Here is an 18,229-nt window from a genome sequence, read left to right as displayed (position 1 = left end):
GCAGGGCGGGGTGTGGGCACTTTGCTGCTCCAAACAGCTCAGTCTGGGTTCCTGGCCTTGGGCACTGTTAACTCCAGAGCTTGGAAAGGCTTTACATGGCTTTCACAGAAAACTGTATTTGTGGTTTAAAAGTCCCTTTTCCTGCAGGACTGTGAGGTCTTCCAGCAGAGTCAGGCTCCTCTGTGTCTGGCACAGTGTGTGTGTGTGTGTGTGTGTGTGTGTGTGTGTGTGTGTGTGTGTGTGTGGTGGGGGTGGGGCTGGGATCCACGTGTAGGAGGAGCTGTGCACATCTGGGAGCTGTGGCTGGCTGAGCTGGGAAAGAAGCTGGAGTATGGCCATGGAGGGACCGTGGAACTTGGAAGTGAGTGAACCCCCTCCTTGTCTGCCTCAGCTGCTGGCTGGAGTTTGGGGCCTTCCAAGCTCCAGTCCTTTCTCTCGCCTCTTTCCCCCATGGCATTTGTCCTCCCTTATTAAGTGCATTCAAATTTCAGCATTCTGACTCTGAAACCTCCCCTCTCATCAGCCCTGATCTGCAGATTTGACGCAAGTTCCAGGGAGGAGCAGGCAGAGCTCAGCGGTGTGCCATGAAAAGGAATCACCTGACTCGGGCTATTATTGGAAATGAGGCAGTTCTGGGAAGACACACTGCACATTCCAGAGGGCAGTCCACCCTGTGCATCACCTGATTCTGAGAAGGGCTTTCTCGCTGCCAAAATGAATCAGGGCTCTGTTGCCTGGGAAACCATCTCCTTATCCAGGCAGGGCCCAAGCTCACAGTTCATCTCCCACCAGCTGCCGTGGACGGAGCCCAGGCCTTGCCTTAGACAGTCAGTTTCAGAGTGAAAAAATCCCCTTGATTCCAAAGTGGAGATTGTCTCTGTGCCTGCCCTGCCCTGGCTGAGGGGGAGGGGGAATGGGCGGGCCCTGCTGATCCTCCAGCCCTGGTCCGTGTATATTTCCTTTGCTCCCATCCCAAGCCAGGCCTTTTGCTAAACCCTGGAGATGCAGGGAGGGAGAGGAGCATACGAGATCTTGCCTAAATGGAACGCACAGCCGGGTAGGGGCGGGCGACAGAATGGCAGAGAGAACTGTGGCACATGACCCATGCAGGGAGAGGTGGGGGTCCCAGGGGGTCTGGGGACCCAGGGAGTGGCAGCTGAGCCAGGCTGGGACCTTCAGGGCTGTTTCTCAGAAGAGTGACATCTGATGGGGGAAGAGAGGAAGAATGGATGTGGGGAAGGTGGTTGGGGACAGAAATAGCTGATGTGCAGAGCATCAGAGACAAGAGCAAGCTCTGTGGTGAGGGAAAGGAAGTGATTCTGTCAGCCTGGGGGCAGAGCACAGGGAGGGCAAGGAGGGGTGAGGAAGGCCCGGTCATGAGAGCCTGGGAGCTGCCAAGGGGTGTGCCCTGTGCCCTAAGGCCAGAGGAAGCTCATGGCCAGATGTGCCCTCTGGGAAGGCCACAGGGGGTGTTGGGGAGACTGGATGTGGAGTGGCAGGGACAGGAGGAGAGGGGCTGGTGGGGAGACTGTGGGGAATTTCCCAGAATTCCCAGAGTCGTCCCAGTTCCCAGAGTCTGAGCAATGCCTAGAGTTGCCCCAGACGCAGGGACAGGGTTTGCCTGAACCCAGTCGGTGGGCAGGAAGTGGAGAAGTAAGTAATTCAGGAGAAACCTCCAGGGTCAGCACTGGTGGTTGGTATTGTCATGAGAAAGAGGACAAAGGTCAGCTCACCCCTGGCCTCACACTGGACAACCTGGGATGAGGGATGGAGGAGGTTTGTCATTCTCGGAGATCAGGCACAGAGAGGGAGAAAACGGAAAAGTTCTCAGATCACAAAGCTGCAGTGCCCTGAGGCAGGACAACCAGGAGCGGGAAGGAGACTGGAAGGGGAGAAAGGCAGGGAGGAATCACGACCATGGGGAGAAGTGATGGAGAGGACCCAGCTCAGCCACTTCCCAGCTGACTGTTCTCAGGCAAGGTCCTTCACATCTCTGATCCTCAGCTTCCCACCTGAGCAATAGAATGACACTTTCTTCCCAGGGACGGTGTGAGGGTTGCAGTTATTGCAGGAAAAGGGCCAGCAGAGGCCAGCTGTGTGAGCGCAGCAGCCTCCTCAGTGCTGGAAGCTGGGGGGCCCCACAAGGGTCCCCTCGAAGGCTCAGCTCCCATTGAGATGCTGTCAGTTTGTGTCTCTCAGGCGGGCATCTCCAAGGATGGGAGTCCCAAGGCTGGAAGAGACAGAGTCTAAGGAGGAGGAGGAGGTGCTCACTCTTGTCTCCCAGCTGACGTCACCCAAAATAAAAACCCTTTCCTTGCCATAAGCCTGGTGTTCCAGCTTTTATGTGGCCCCTCTTGTGTGGTGGGTAAAGAAGCTATGTTTGTAGCTGGTAACAATTTGACGAGCCAGCCAGGAGACTCTTGTCCGTGGTTCCGTGGCCTTGGGCCAACTGGGATCTCCTGGGAAGCAGTCCAGCAGCTGCCTCGGTGATCTGCCCGAGGGGCTGCCCCAGTGCTTTCCATCTGACCCAGCACCCTGGCCCTAGGCACGTTTTCTTCTGGGAAGGAAACAGGGTCTAGATTTGTTTGTTTGCTTTTCCTTCTGGTGAGTGGTCGGACTCAATCTGGAATCAGGTAAGTTGCCTCGGGGACGCCCGTGAACTTCCTTCCCCTCCATCTGTGGTCCTTCCACTTATGGCAGGGCCGTCTAGGGTCCTTTCCATTCAAGGAGGAGCCATCTGGGTGTGCATTTGGAGTAGCAACAGTTGTAGGACTTTCTATCCTAAATCTGGGAACCGGTTCACTGGTGTCTGGTTTTTCTGTGTCTGGATCTGTGTGTCCGTCCATCTCTGTGTATCGGAATGGAGAACGTGCTGTCTGTCCTAAGCAGAGCCCATTGGGGCTGATTCTGAGCAGACAGTCTCATTATAGTTATAAGCCAATGGCTAAAAAGGGATGATTTTCTTTTGTAACACCACATAGCCACAATAGTCTTTAGCTTCCAGAGAGAAAATGGCCAAACAATGGATCCTTAAGTTGGAAAACTTTTAGAGAGCTCTGGGCATAAATAGCTCTTTTATTAATACCCATAAAAAGACCAAATTAAAAGGAAAATACAGCGATTAGTCTTAAAAACTTAACCAAACTTTGGGTCTCTGCTTCTTCTCATGGTCTTATAGATGCTCATGAAAACATTAAGTTAACAAAGAAAAATCAGAGAGAGAAGAGTCACAGGACTCAGCCCAACAGGATGGAAATCTTCAACCAGTTATTAAAAGGAAAATGGGATAAATGGAACTGACACGAATAAAGTTAAAACAAAGGTTTTAATAAACACTGCCTAAGGTTGGATGGGCTAAAGGGACCCCTATAGGCCCTCCCCCAACATTAGGGGACCTCAGACAGGCCTGTTCTGTTGACCCCAGTTTAAAAAAAATTTAACAACTCAGAAGGCAAAAATCACAATGATAAAGCTGACCGACAATTGTTTGGGGCAACAGTTAGGCCGCTCAAGTTGATCAGACTATGAAGATTAAAGTGTTTACGCTCGTATCACATAAGGAGGTTATGTCAACTTTGCCTGAGTGGTTTTTGGGGAGTGGATGTTATGCTGAGCTGGGAATGCTTCCCCTATATAGTATTATAAGACCGAGACTTGTTACTGTACTCAATGGAAGCTATGATTGAAGGTATAAGAGTTAATAAATTTGAGGAAGGTTGGTATATTTAAACGGGCTTTATGTAAAATGATTACATCTCTTTTGTCTGATTGTATTGTACATTACGTCATGGGGATAAACGTTACATTTCACTGGGGAACGTTTCTCCTGCCTGATATTGTAAGAGCATAGAAATCCCCGCTTCAGTGTTAATTAAACATGCTAGAGGAGATCTCATTTTAAAATGGCCAAAATGGGGCAATTTCAGTTTCCCCAAACTGGTGTATTTACATATGCTATTGGAAAAAGCCAGCTGCAGCAACAGGAAGCCTATTTTAATCTTTTGAGGCTTCTAAATAAAATCAGGAAGACTTTCCTGCCTCTTTGAAAGAAAATAATTAAATACTTAAATACTTAAATAATTAAATCTGCTGCTCCTCTCTCTTTTGTTGCTGAGCTTCCCCACTTCAACTTCCCCAAAATTCCTGAGCTAAAATTAAAGAGTAAAAATAAGTAAACTTGGGGCCGGCCCGGTGGTGCAGCAGTTAAGCTTGCATGTTCTGCTTCGGCGGCCTGGGGTTCGCCAGTTTGGATCCTGGGTGCGGACATGGCACCACTTGGCAAGCCATGCTGTTGTAGGTGTCCCACGTATAAAGTAGAGGAAGATGGGCACGGATGTTAGCTTAGGGCCAGTCTTCCTCAGCAAAAAGAGGGGGATTGGCAGCAGTTAGTTTAGGGCTAATCTTCCTCAAAAAAAAAAAGTCAGTAAACTTTTAAGATAATTGGAAATTGTAACGGCCATTCTGGGGAACCTCTGATTCAGATGAGTCCACCTTCAGGGTCACCTTTAAAAGAGAAGATTTAAACCTCTCCTAATGGAATGTAGTCTTTGATTAATATGCAGAAACTTCTGAAAGTCAAAGTTATTGGATGTGATATAAAATGATCTGTGGCAAATAAGAGCTTATTAAAACTTACTGGATTGCTTTAAAATAGACTTGTCCTCAGAGGCATCAACACTGGCTATAAGGCAGAAAAACTGAAAAGTTCTGAAATCACAAAACTGTGGTGTCCTCGGCCAGGGAATTGAGGCCAGGAAGGAGGGTAGGAGAGGAGGAAGGCAGGGACAGGTTAGACCCAGGGGGAGGAGTGGCAGAGAAGACCCAGCTCGGCCACTTCCCAGCTGACTGTTCCAGACAGGTTCCTTTGTCACTGAGCAAGGGCTCGCTGCCCGATGCCCACGGAAGCCAACACTATGGCACTGGCTTTTGAAAAAAGAAAGAACTTTATTGTGAGGTCATCTGGCAAGGAGACAGGAGGCAAGGCTCTCAAGTCTGTCAGATCTGTCATCCTGAGGCCATGAGTTCCCACCCAGCACATGTGCTGTGCCGGGTCTGATGTTGAGCAAGGCTTGATGAAAACAACCTGCTTTAACACAGCAAAAAGAGCGTAAGCTGGTCAATGTTTTATGTGCTGTTTCCCCTTTACCTCTCTGAGCCTCAGCTTCCCACCTGAGCAATGGAGTGATGCTACTTCCCTGGACGTGGTGGGAGGGCTGCAGTTATTGTAGGAAAAGGGCCCAGGGCTGGCTGTGTGAATGCAGCAGCCCGCTCAGTGCTGGAAGCTGGGCGGCCCCACAACGGTCCCCTGACGGCTCAAGTGCCATTACAGTGCTGTCAGTTTTCGTCTCTCAGGTGGGCATCTCCAAGGGTGGATGTCCTGAGGCTGGAGGTGACGGATTCTGAGGAGGAGGAGGTGCCTGGTGCAGCCACGCACAACCAGGGGCAGGAGGCATGATGACGATTTGAGGGTCATTCTGCAAAGAGCAGAGAATCTCCAGACTCACCCATGCAACCATGCTGGGAATGGGCCTGGGGCTGCCACATGCAGGCTGTCGTGTCAACAAACTCAGGAGCACATGCACAAAGCACCTGCATATACATGTCTGCCTCCTCGTTATGCACACACAACACACACACACAACATACACATACACAACACACAGACACAGAAGACATGCTTACACATATGCACATACATACAACACACACAAGCAAAACACACATACACATACATACATACAGAACACAAACAGGCATAATATACACACTAGACAAATCTCCACTCTCCCATTTCACAAGGTCATTTTTTCTAGGCTTCCAATCCCTGTTTGTAGGGGAACCTCTAAAGGTGACAGCAGGCTGAGCACCCCACAGGGGTTACGAGATCTTCCCCCGACCCCAGGCTCACACCAGTGATGAACGTCAGCAGGAGGGTCCCCAGGCCGAGCTGCAGCTCCCCAGCCAGGGTCTCTGATGTCGCCTAGCAGCCTGTCAACACCATTTCTGGTTTTTCTCTTCCAGTTTTACCAAGATCTCAAGCCTGGAGAGGTGATGGAGATTTCTGGCATTGGCTATAAAGAATGGGCAATCTATGTGGGAGATGGTGATTTGATCCGTCTGGCTCCAATGAGTAAGGACTGTTGAAAATATAATTTTCAGAATATTTGTTACCATAATGAGATCAATGGGAAGAGAGAGCTGAGCAAGGGAAACCTGAGTTGGGTTTTCTCTGAACAGCACTTGCGCAGACCGAACATCCATGTCCCACTGAGTCATCACAGGGGGTCCCATAGGTCCTGCCAGAAGCAAGGAAAGAGGTTGTGGGCTCATCCACTGAAGCCGGGGGGCTTCAGCACTCAGATCTGTCTGGCTGACCAGTTTGCCCTGGTATGCAGACTCTGATATGACTTAACCCACAAAATAGTTAAAAGTTTGTGGAGATAAATAAACTGTCTCTTAAAGAAACTTTAAGGTCTACAGTCTAAGGTTTATGGTCTTCAAGAAAAAAGCATGTTTCTCAGTGCTATGTCCTTTGTACTCACATGATTTTACAGACAAGGTGTCTTGAGACTAGTTACTTAACACTCCTTAAGAGAAGCAGCTTTCACAGGTTTATACATCAAAAACTACTCTCATACAAGTGAACAGTAAGTACATGTGAACAATTTATTTAACTCATTGATAACAGAAGCAGTAGGACGATAAATCCAGTTAAAAGGAGAATGCAGGGAACACATGAATGTATAGACAATGAAAGAAACAGAAAGCTGGAAAAAGCCTACTAAATTAGATGCACATGGTTCGTGTCCTACAGCGCAACGGTACCACAACCTTTGATGGTCTCTTCTCCACCAAGCGTCTGCATTCCCACTGGGCAATAATCATTGTCATCACGATGGGAATAATTTACATCCATCTTATCAGTTTTCTATGAGCTATCATCTACCTTGGCAGAGTTGTAAAAATATCTGAATTGATGGTAAAACAAGCTGACAATCCAGATGCCCCTGAGGGGGGTTTGTAAGGGAAAGCATGGCAGTGATGACATGTGGTCCTTTTAGTGCCTAACTTCCAGGGTGTGGGTAGTTTTTTTTAAGGACATAGATTCTAAGTGCAAACAGCAGTCTTTCGATTAGAAACATCCTTAATTAGCAAGCTCATTAGTGACTCTCCCTCTTAGAAAATTAAGCCTGCACTCACCCTAGGATGGAATTTGGATTCCATGAGCTGATGGCTCTTCTGTGGCCCTCTCCATGTGCCCAGAGTGGTGCCCAGTCCTAGGAGAGAAGACACTCACGTGAGGGATTCCCTAAGGCTCAGCTCAGCGCCATGGAAGGAGCCTGCCCTTTGGAGGTTGAGAGAGGCAGTTTCACACTTGGGTTCTAGGATTTTCCACAGCATAGAAAAGTCTGAAAGGGGCCAGGCCGGTGGCGCAGCGGTTAAGTGTGCATGTTCTGCTTCTTGGCAGCCCGGGGTTTGTCGGTTTAGATCCCGAGTGCGGACATGGTACCGCTTGGCACATCATGCTGTGGTAGGCATCCCACATATAAAGTAGAGGAAGATGGACACGGATGTTAGCTCAGGGCCAGGCTTCCTCAGCAAAAAGAGGAAGACTGGCAGTAGTTAGCTCAGGGGTAATCTTCCTCAAAAATAAAAAAGAAAGAAAGAAAAGTCTGAAAATGTCTCTCTGGGTCCAATATTGGTTGTAAAATGGAGATGATAATATTTACCTTGAAAGTTAAAAAGGAGATTAAATTGGGTAATATGTGAAAAGTTTCCCAGCATAGTGTCTGAAACACAATGGGTACTAAAAGAAATTTGATCTCTTTCTGAAATTCACAAGTACACGGGGATAAACAAATAAAAATACGATTTGCTGTCACTGTGTATAATGGCTAAATTTGAGAACAACCTAAATGCTCACTAATAGGGCATTGGTCAAATAGATGATGTACGTTCCTATGATGGAATGCAGTAGCGTTATATTTTGAACAGGTCTTACTTAGGAGACATGTGGATCACATCACCACCTCCCACGTAGATGGCCCAGTGCTGATAGCGAATGCGGAAAATCTGAATCAGGTCTCCAGGCTCAGGTTCTTCACAAAACAGCAACAGAAAAACCAGAGATGGTGTAGACAGACTTCTAGGCAACAGTACAGACCCTGGCTAGGGAGCTGCGGCTCAGCCTGGGGACCCCGTTACTGATATTTATTACCTGGGGAGAGCCTGGGGGGAGGGGAAGAGCTCATAACCTCTGGGGGATCCACATACTGCTATCACTTTTAGAAGTTCCCCCACAACGAGGCACTGGAACCCTGGAAAAAATGACCTTTGTGTAATGAGACAGTAGAGATTTCCCAGTGTGTGTATAATATGCGTGTGTATAGACGAGCTTGTGTGTTTTGTGTGATGAGCATGTGCATGTATGCATGTGTTTGTATGTGCATGACATGCAGATGTATATGTGTGTTGTGTATGTCTGCATGTGTGTGTTCTGTATGTTGTGTATACGTGTGTTGTGTGTTCATTCAGTGTGTGTAGTGTGTGTGTGTTGTGTGGGAATGTGTACATACTGAGGATTGGAGACAGGTGTATGCAGGTGCATTGTGCATGTGCTCCTGAGTGTGCTGACATGACAGCCCGCATGTGGCAGCCCCAGGCCCATCCCCAGCAAAATCAGGCAGGTGAGTCTTGGCTTCTCTGTCCTTCCCAGATGGACTCTCACAGCCTCATCATGCCTCCTGCCCCTGCTTGGGCATGGTCGCACCAGGCACTTCCTCTTCCTCAGACTCGGTCCCCTTCAGACCTGGGACACCTAGCCCTGGAGACGCCCACCTGAGAGACATGAGCTGAGAGTGTCCTAACGGGTCCTGAGGCTTTGAGGGGCCCCTTGTGGGCCCCCCAGCTTCCATCACTGTGGGGGCTGCTGTGCTCACACAGCCGGCCTCTGCCTGCCGTTTTCCTACAATAACGGCAACCCTCACGCCGCCCTGTGGAAGTATGACTCCATTGCTCAGGTTGGAGCCTGAGGATCAGAGAGGTGAAGGTGAAACAGCGCATAAAACACTGACCAGCTTAAACTAGTTTTGCTTCCTTAAAACAGGTTGTTTTAATCAAGGCTTGCTCAACCACAGACACGGCACTGCACATGTGCCAGGCGGGAACCCATGACCCCAGGATGACCCCGGAACCAAGAATCTTCAGAAATGTTGCCACCGGGTCCCTTTATGAAGCCAGAAGTCCTTCAATAAAGAAAACCCAGCTTCCAGCAGCCAAAGTGATTGCCATATAGGGACTGATTCGAGACTAGCCAATCAGCTTATAGGGTCCCAGATGCAGCTCAGGAGCCCCAAATCCTTAAATTTCACCCCAAACCTTGGATTGGAGAGACAAATTTGAGAACTTTGCTTCCTGTCTCCTTGCTGGTTGTCTGTACAATAAAGTTCTTTCTTTTCTCAAAAGCTGGTGCCATACTGTTGGCTTCTGTTTGCATCAGGCACCGAGCCCTTGCTCAGTAACAAGGGAACTTCCTGAGGATAGTCAGCTGGGAAGTGGCCAACCTGAGCCTTCTCTGCCACTCCTCTCTCTGGTCCTGATTCGTCCCTGCCTTCCTCCCCTTCCATTCTCCTTCCTGCTCCTCAATATCCTGGCCCAGGGCACCACAGCTTTGTGACTGGAGAATTTTTCAGTTTTTCTCCCTCTCTGTGTCTGATCTCAGCAAATGACAAAACTCCTCCATCCTTCATCCCAGGCTGTCCAATCAGAGACCAGGGTTCAGCTGACCTTTGTCCTCTTTCTCATTCTAATACACAATAACCAATATTGACCCTGAAAGTTTCTCCTGAATTCACTATCTCATCCACCTCCCACCTGGTGACTTGGTTTGGAGCAGCTTCATCCCTGCCTCTGTGATCCCCCATGGCCTCCTGGCCATGCCCCCTCCTCCTGTCTCTGCCACTCCACATCCAGTCTCCCCAAGACCCACTGTGGTCTTCCCAAAGGGCACAACTGGTCATGAGCTTCCTCTGCCCCCAGGGTACTGGGCACACCGTTTGGTAGGTCCCAGGCCCTTTAAGACTGGTCTTTCCTCACCCCTCCTCACCTGCCCTACACTCTGCCCTGCAGTCTCCCTCATCAGAGAGCTTGCTCTTGCCTCTGCTGCTCTGCACATCAGGTGTCTCTGTGCCCAACCACCTTCCCCACACCCACACTTCCTCTCTCCCCATCAGACATCCCAGTATCATGTGTTTGCATCATTATCAGAGATTCTCCCCTCTGGCTGCACAGCTCTGTCACCTCCACCCCAAGCAGACCTCCAGGAGGAAGAGGGATCAGGCCCAAGAGGAGCTTACCTGGGCCATGTTGGCCATGCCATATCTCAGATGGGTGACAAAGTTCTTATGCTTCCAGTCCAGAACGCTGTACTCCACCACCTGACCAATCTTCTCCTTCGCAGAACTGATGATCTTGCTCACAAGCCGTGGTGTGTACCACTGGTCCCAGTAGTTGTCGACCTGATAGTGGTAGCCGTTCACGACGTCCTGCAGGCGCTCCTGTTTCACCACCGCCCTTCTGCTCAGAATGGAGATGCTGGAGGAGCCAGCCTCAGAGTCCTCACCTGGAATCAGAGACACAGCCACCCAGGGCTGTAGGGGAAGGCGAAGTAGGGAGAGAGAAGGGGTGGGACAAGAAAGAAGGACAAAGGGAATCCCTATAGAGCCCTTGGGGTTTGTCCTTTCACAAATGTGATTGGAGAAGTCACATATCTTTCTCCTTTAACTTAACAAGCTGTGAGGATTTTTCAAGTCAATGAATGTCGGGATTGTCTACAGCTGCCGTTACATTCCATTATATGAATGTACATCATCTATTTGACGAGTCCCCTATTAGTGAGCATTTAGGTTGTTCCCTGCATTCTTCTATTACCTGGCTTGTCATCCTGCTGCTTCTGTTATTAAAGAGCTAAATAAATCCTTCATACATACTCACTATGCAGTCGTATGAGAATTTTTTTGATGTGTAAGCCTATCAGAGCTGCTTCTGTTAAGGAGTATTAAGTAAAGTCTCTCAAGACACCTTGCCTGTGAAATCGTCTGAGTACAAACGACACAGCACTGAGAAACATGCTTCCTTCTTTAAGACTATACATCTTAAAGTTTCTTTAAAGAAACTATTTCTGTCGACCTTCAGAAACTTTTGTGGTTGAAGTCATACGAAAGTCTGCATACCAGGGTAAACTGGTCAGCTGGCCAGATCTGAAAGCTGAAGCTCCCCAGCTTCACTGGATGAGCCCACGAACCTCTTTCTCTCCTTCTGTCAGGACCTCTGGGACCCGCTGTGATGACTCAGTGGGCTATGATGTACATTCTGCCCAAGTGCTGTTCGGGGAAAATCCAACTCAGGTTTCCCTTACTTAGCTCCTTCTTTCCATTGTTCTCATCATGGTAACAAATATTTTAAAAGTTATATTTTCAACAGTCTTTACTTAGAGGAGCCAGATGGATCACATCGCCACCCCCACATAGATGGCCCAGTGCTTAGAGACAATATTGTAAATATTAATGAGGTCCCCAGGCTCAGGTTCTTCACAAAACTGCAAGAAAAAAACCAAGAGATGGTGTTAAAAGACTTCCAGGCAACAGCAGAGACGCTGGTTAGGAAGCTGCAGCTCGGCCTGGGGATCTCCTTGCTGATGTCATCAGCTGGTGAGAGCTGGGGGTGGGCTGAAAGGACCAAGCCCATGTGGCGTCCTCTGTTTGCTTTCAGTTCTGGTGATTTCTCCACAACTAGGGGCTGGAAGGCTGGAAAAAATGACGCCTGGAATAAGAGAGGGGGAAATTTGTCCATGTGCATATTATGCACATATCTGTGTATGCACATATGTGTTGTGTGGTGTGCATGTGTGTATATATAACCATGTATATATGTGCACGTTAGACACATGTAAATGTGTGTTCTGTGTATGTCTGTGTTGTGTTCACATGTGCATTGTGTGTTCTGTTGTGTTGTATATGTGTGTGTATGTGTTTTGTGTACCTGTGTGTGCTGTGTGTGTGTGTTGTGTGTGTAAGTTTGCATACTTAGGATGAAGACGTGTGTATGCAGGTGCTCCTGAGCGAGTTGACATGACAGCCTGTATGTGGCAGCCCCAGGACCATCAGCAGCAAAGTGAGTCTTGAGCTTCTCAGCCCTTCCCAGACAGACCCTCAAGTCCTCATCATGCCTCCTGCCCCTGGATGTGCATGGCCACACCAGGCACCTCCTCCTCCTCAGACTCTGTCTCCTTGAATTTCAAGACACCCATCATTGGAGATGGCCACCAGAGAGACAGAACTGAGAGCATTCGAAAGGGTCCTGAGCCCTCAGGGGACCGTTGCGGGGCCACCAAGCTTCCATCACTGTGGGGGCTGCTGCACTCACACAGCCAGCCTCTGCTGGCCCTTTTCCTACAATAACTGCAACCCTCACACCATCCCCCGGGGAAGGAAGCATCACACCATCGCTCAGATGGTAGGCTGAGGATCAGAGAGATGTAGGTAGAACAGCACATAAAATATTGACCACCTTAAGCTAGTTTTCCTTCCTTAAAACAGGTTGTTTTAATCAACCTTGCTCAACCACAGACACGGCACTGCACATGTGCCAGGCGGGAACCCATGACCCCAGGATGACCCCGGAACCAAGAATCTTCAGAAACGTGGCCACCAGGGCACTTTATGAAGCCAGAGGTCCTTCAATAAGGAAAATTCAGCTTCCAGCAGCCCAAGTAGCTTGATTACCATATAGGGACTGATTCGAGACTAGCCAATCAGCTACCATGGGCCCAGCTGCAGCTGAGGAGCCCCTAACTCCTTAAATTTCACCCCAAACCTTGGATTCGAGAGACAGATTTGAGAGCCTTGTGTCCAGTTGACTCCAAAAAAGTTCTTTCTTTTCTCAAAAGCCGGTGCCATAGTATCGGCTTCTATGGGCGTCGGGCAGTGAGCCCTTGCTCGGTAACAAAGGAACCTGCCTGAGAACAGTCAGCCAGGAAGCGGCTGGGCTGGGTCTTCTCTCCCGCTCCTCCCGCTCGTACTGATACGGCCCTGCCTTCCTCCCCTTCCATTCTCCTTCATGCTCCTCAATGTCCTGGCGTGGGGCACCATAGCTTTGTGATTTGAGAACTTTGCAGTTTTTCTCCCTCTCTGTACCTGATTTCAGCAAATGACAAAACTCCTCCATCTGCCAACCCAGGCTGTCCAACCTGAGACCAGAGGTCAGCTTACCTTTTTCCTCTTTCTCATGCCAACACCCCAAAACCAATACTGATCTTGGAAGTTTCTCTTGAATTCACTTCCTTGTCCTCCTCCCACCCACTCATTTGGTTCAGAGTAGCCCAATCGCTGTCTCTGTGACCCCCCTGAGCTCCTGACCAGCCCCCTCCTCCTGTTCCCACCACTCCATATCCAATCACCCCAAGACCCACTGTGGCCTTCCCAAAGGGCGCATCTGGCCATGACCTTCCTCTGCCCCCGGGGCACAGGATACACCCCTGTGGCAGCTCGCAGCCCCTTCATACTGGCCTTTCTCCCCACTCTGTGCATTCCCTGCCCTCTGCCCCCAAGGTCCCCCCCGCCTCCACAGAGCTTGCTCTTGTCACTTCTGCTCTGCACATCAGGGATCTCTCTCCCCAACCACGTTACGCAACCCACTCCTCCCCTCTCCCTCTGTCAGACATCCCGAGAGCCTGTGTTTGCAGCATTCATGGGGAGTCTCCCTGCTGGCTCTCCAGCCCAGTCACCCCCACCCAAGCAGACCTCAAAGAGAGAGAGTGATCACCCCAAAGAGGACCTTACCTGCCTGCTGCAGGCTGTGCCATATCTCAGATGGGTGACAAAGTGCTTATACTTCCTGTCCTTAACACAGTACTCCAACTGCGCCCCAATCATCTCTCTCGCAGAACTGATGATCTCATTCACAGGCCGCGGTCTGTACACCTGGTCCAAGTAGTTATTCACTCGATAGAGGCAGCTTCCCACTGCGTACCTCACATGCTCCTGTTTCACCACCGCCCTGATGTTCCCGCTGGAGTAGGTGCTGGAGGAGTCAGCCCTAGGGCACTCACCTAGAATCAGAGACACTGTCACCTAGAGCTGCAGGGGGAGGTGAGGCAGGGAGAGAGAAGGGGCAGGACAAGAAGGAAGGATGAAGGGAATCCACCAGTGAGCTTTTGGTGCTTGTCCTTCCGTGAATGTGATTGGAGGAGTCACAGACTTTTCTTCTTTAACTTAACAAGCTGTGAGTATTTTTCATGTCAATGAGTGTTGGGCTTATCTGTAGACGCCACTGCATTCCATTATATGAATGTACATCATCTATTTGACCAATGCCCTATCAGTGAGCATTTAGGTTGTCCACAAATTTAGCTGTTATACACAATGATAATAAATCGTATTTGTTATTTGTCTTGTGTACTTGTGCATTTCAGAAAGAGATCACATTTGTTTTAGTACCCCCTGTGTTTCAGACACTATGCTGGGAAACTTTTCACATATTACCTAATTTAATCTCCTTTTTAACTTTCAAGGTAAATATTATCATCTCCATTTTACAACCAATATTGGAGCCAGAGAGACATTTTCAGACTTTTCTGTGCTGTGGAAAGTGCTAGAACCTGAATGTGAAACTGCCTCTCTCAAGCTCCAAAGGGCAGGCTCCTTCCACGGCGCTGAGCTGAGCCTTAGGGAATCCCTCACGTGAGTGTCTTCTCTCCTAGGACCGGGCACCGCTCTGGGCACATGGCGAGGCCCACAGAAGAGCCATCAGCTCATGGAATCCAAATTCCATCCTAGGGTGAGTCCAGGTTTAATTTTCCAAGAGGGAGAGTCACTAATGAGCTCGCTAATAAGCATCCTTATTGTATGTTTGTAATCTAAAGGCCGATGTTTGCACTTAGAGTCTATCTCCTTAATAGAAACTATCCACTCCCCGAAAAAGGACCACATGTCCCCACTGTCATGCTGCCAACCTCCCTCAGGGTCATCTGGATTAAGTGGGCTTCATTTTCTGCAATTCAGATATTTTAACAACTCTTTCAAGGTAGATGATAGCATACATAGAAAACTGATAAGGTGCAAACATATAATTCTGTACGTGATGAGACTGATTTTTGTCCAGTGAGAATGCAGACACTTGATGGAGAAGTAAACATCAAAAGTAATGGTACCATCACTCTGTAGGACAAATCCATCTACATCTGATTTGGCGGCTTACTCCAGCATTTTTTTCTTTCATTGACTATACATACATCTGTTTCCTGCATTCTCCCTTAAACTGGCTTGTCATTCTGCTGCTTCTCTTTCAAAGAGCTAAATAAATCATTCATATGTACTCACTATGCACTTGTATGAGAATGAATTTTAGATCTGGAAACCTGTGAGAGCTGCTTCTGTTAGAGAGTATGAAGTCAATACTCAAGACACGTTGTCTATGAAATCATATGAGTACAAAGACACAGCACTGAGAAACATGCTTCTTTCTTTCAGACTGTAGACCCTCAGAGACTTTGCTGCTTGAAGTCAGTTCAGAGTCTGCATTCCAGGGTAAACTGGACAGCTGGACAGACCTGAGTGCTGAAGCCCCCCGGCTTCAGTGGATGAGCCCACAACCTCTTTCCCTGCTTCTGTCAGGACCTATGGGACGCCCTGTGATGACTCAACGGGACATGGATGTACATTCTGTTCAAGTGCTGCGCAGGGAAAACCCAACTCAGGGTTCCCTTGCTAATCTCCTATTTCAATTGCTTTCATTAAGTTTGGAAATATTTTGAAAATTATATTTTCAACAGTCCTAACTTATAGGGTCCAGATGGAGCACATCACCACCTCCCACATAGATCGCCCAATGCTCATCGCCAGTGTGGAAAATCTCCATCAGGTCTCCAGCCTTGAGATCTTCATAACCCTGGAAGAGAAAAGCCAGAAACGGTGTTGACAGGCTGTTAGGCAACAGCAGAGACCCTGGCTGGGGAGCTGCGGCTCAGCCTGAGGGCCCCGTTGCTAATTTTCGTCACCCGGTAGGAGCCTGGGGTGGGGGAAGATCTCATAATCCCTGTGGGACCCTCAGGCTGCTGTCGCTTTTAGAGATTCCCTCACTACCGACTCGCTGAAGCCTGGAAAAAGTGACCTTGTGAAGTGGAGATTTGTCCAGTGTGTGTATAGTATGCATGTGTATGTGTGTGCGTGTGTGTTGCGTGGTGTGCATGTGCATGTGTTCACATGTATACATGTGCATATTTTGCAAGTGTATATGTGTGTGTTGTGTGTATGTGTGTGTGTCCAGTAGGGTACCATCTATCTGTGTGTCGTGTACGTGTGTTTTGTTTGTGTATGTGTGCACATACAGAGCATACAGACACGTATATGCAGGTACATTGTGCATGTGCTGCTGAGTGTGTTGACATGACAGCCTGCATGTGGCAGCCCCAGGCACATCCCCAGCAAGATCGGGTAGGTGAGTCTTGAGCTTCTCTGTCTGTCACAGAGGGACCCTCAAGTCCTCATCATGCCTCATGCCCCTGCTGTGTATGGCCGCACCAGGCTCCTTCTCCTCCTCAGACTCTGTTCCCTCCAGTCTCAGGACACCTACTCTTGGAGATGCCCCTCTGCAAGACACGAACTGACAGCATCCTAACGGGACCTGAGCCTTTGAGGGGACAGTTGTAGGGCCCCCAGCTTCCAGCACTGAGGGGGCTGCTGCACTCACACAGTCGGCCTTTGCTGTCTCTTTTTCTTTAATAACTGCAACCCTCACACCTCCCCCGGGGAAGGAAGCATCACTCCATTGCTCAGGAAGAAAGCTGACTATGAGAGAGGTGAAGTTGATACAGCACATAACACATTCACCTGCTTACACTGCTTTTGCTTCCTTAAGATAGGTTGTTTTAATCAAGCCTTGCTCAACAACAGACCCAGCACTGCACTGTACCAGGCGGGAACCCAGGGCCCCAGGATGACCCTGGAACCAAGAATCTCCATAAATGTTGCCACCAGAGCAATTTATGAAGCCAGAACTCCACCAATAAGGAAAGTCTGGCTCCCAGTAGCCCAAGTAGCTTGAATACCATATAGGGACTGATTTGAGACTAGCCAATCAGCTTATAGGGTCCCAGATGCAGCTTAGGAGCCCCAAATCCTTAAATTTTACCCAGAACCTTGGACCGGAGAGGCAGGTTTGAGACACTCGCCTCCTGTCTCCTTGCTGGTCAACTTCCCGATAAAGTTCTTTTTTTTCTCAAAAGCTGGTGCCATCGTGTTGGCTTTCATGGGCATCAGGCAGCGAGCCCTTGCTCAGCAACGAAGGCACTTACTGAGAACAGTCCGCTGGGAAGCTGGGAAGCGGCTGGCCTGAGTCTTCTCTGCCACTCCTCCCCCTGGTCCTGATTCGTCCCTGCCTTCCTCCCCTTCCACACCTCCCTCCTGCTCCTCAATGTCCTGGCCCTGGGCACCACAGCTTTGTGATTTGACAGCTCCTCAGTTGTTCCCCCTCTCTGTACCTGATTTCAGTGAATGACAGACCTCCTCCATCTCTCGTCCCAGGCTGTCCAATCTGAGGCCAGGGGTCAGCTGACCTTTGTCCTCTTTCTCATGACAATACCAAATAACGAATACCGACTCTGGAAGTTTCTCCTGAATTCACTTCCTTGTCCAGCTCCCAACCACTTGCTTTGGGGCAGCCGCATCCCTTCCTCTGTGACCTCCACGGGGTCCTGACCAGTCCTCCTCCTCCTGCCCCTGCCACTCCACATCCAGTCTCCCCAAGACCCATTGTGGCCTCCTCAAAAGGCACATCTGGCCATGCGCTTTCTCTGGCCTTAGGGCACAGGGCACACCCCTTGGCAGCTCCCAGGCTCTCATGACCGGTCCTTCCTCACCCCTCCTTGCCCTCCCTGTGCTCTGCCCCCAGGCTGACTGAATCACTTCTTTTCCCTCACCACAGAGCTTGCTCTTGTCTCTGATGCTCTGCACATCAGCTATTTCTGTCCCCAACCACCTTCCCCACATCCATTCTTCCTGTCTTCTCCTATCAGATGTCACTCTTCCGAGAAACAGCCCTGAAGGCCCCAGCCTGGCTCAGCTGTCATTCCCTGGGTCCCCAGGCCCCCTGGGACCCCCACCTCTCCCTGCATGGGTCATGTGCCGCAGTTCTCTCTGCCATTCTGTCGCCCGCCCCTACCCGGCTGTGCGTT

General features: G+C 49.4%; 1 protein-coding gene across 1 annotated transcript; it reads right to left on the bottom strand.

Annotated features, from left to right (window-relative positions):
• Positions 1 to 11,425: 11,425 nt before the first annotated feature.
• LOC124229179 (phospholipase A and acyltransferase 4-like) lies at positions 11,426 to 17,537 on the bottom strand. Its single transcript, XM_046644262.1, has 4 exons — positions 17,351 to 17,537; positions 15,837 to 15,945; positions 13,839 to 14,107; positions 11,426 to 11,596 (listed from the first exon to the last, which is right to left on the bottom strand). Exons 2-4 carry the CDS (start codon positions 15,913 to 15,915, stop codon positions 11,507 to 11,509), a joined length of 438 nt encoding a protein of 145 aa, XP_046500218.1. The 5' UTR covers positions 15,916 to 15,945; positions 17,351 to 17,537; the 3' UTR covers positions 11,426 to 11,506.
• Between the last annotated feature and the right edge of the window lie 692 nt (positions 17,538 to 18,229).

Source organism: Equus quagga, chromosome 17 (genome assembly GCF_021613505.1).
Source record: "Equus quagga isolate Etosha38 chromosome 17, UCLA_HA_Equagga_1.0, whole genome shotgun sequence".
In the NCBI taxonomy this organism is placed as follows: Eukaryota; Metazoa; Chordata; class Mammalia; order Perissodactyla; family Equidae; genus Equus; species Equus quagga.
This window is presented reverse-complemented; position numbering and strand designations above follow the sequence as displayed.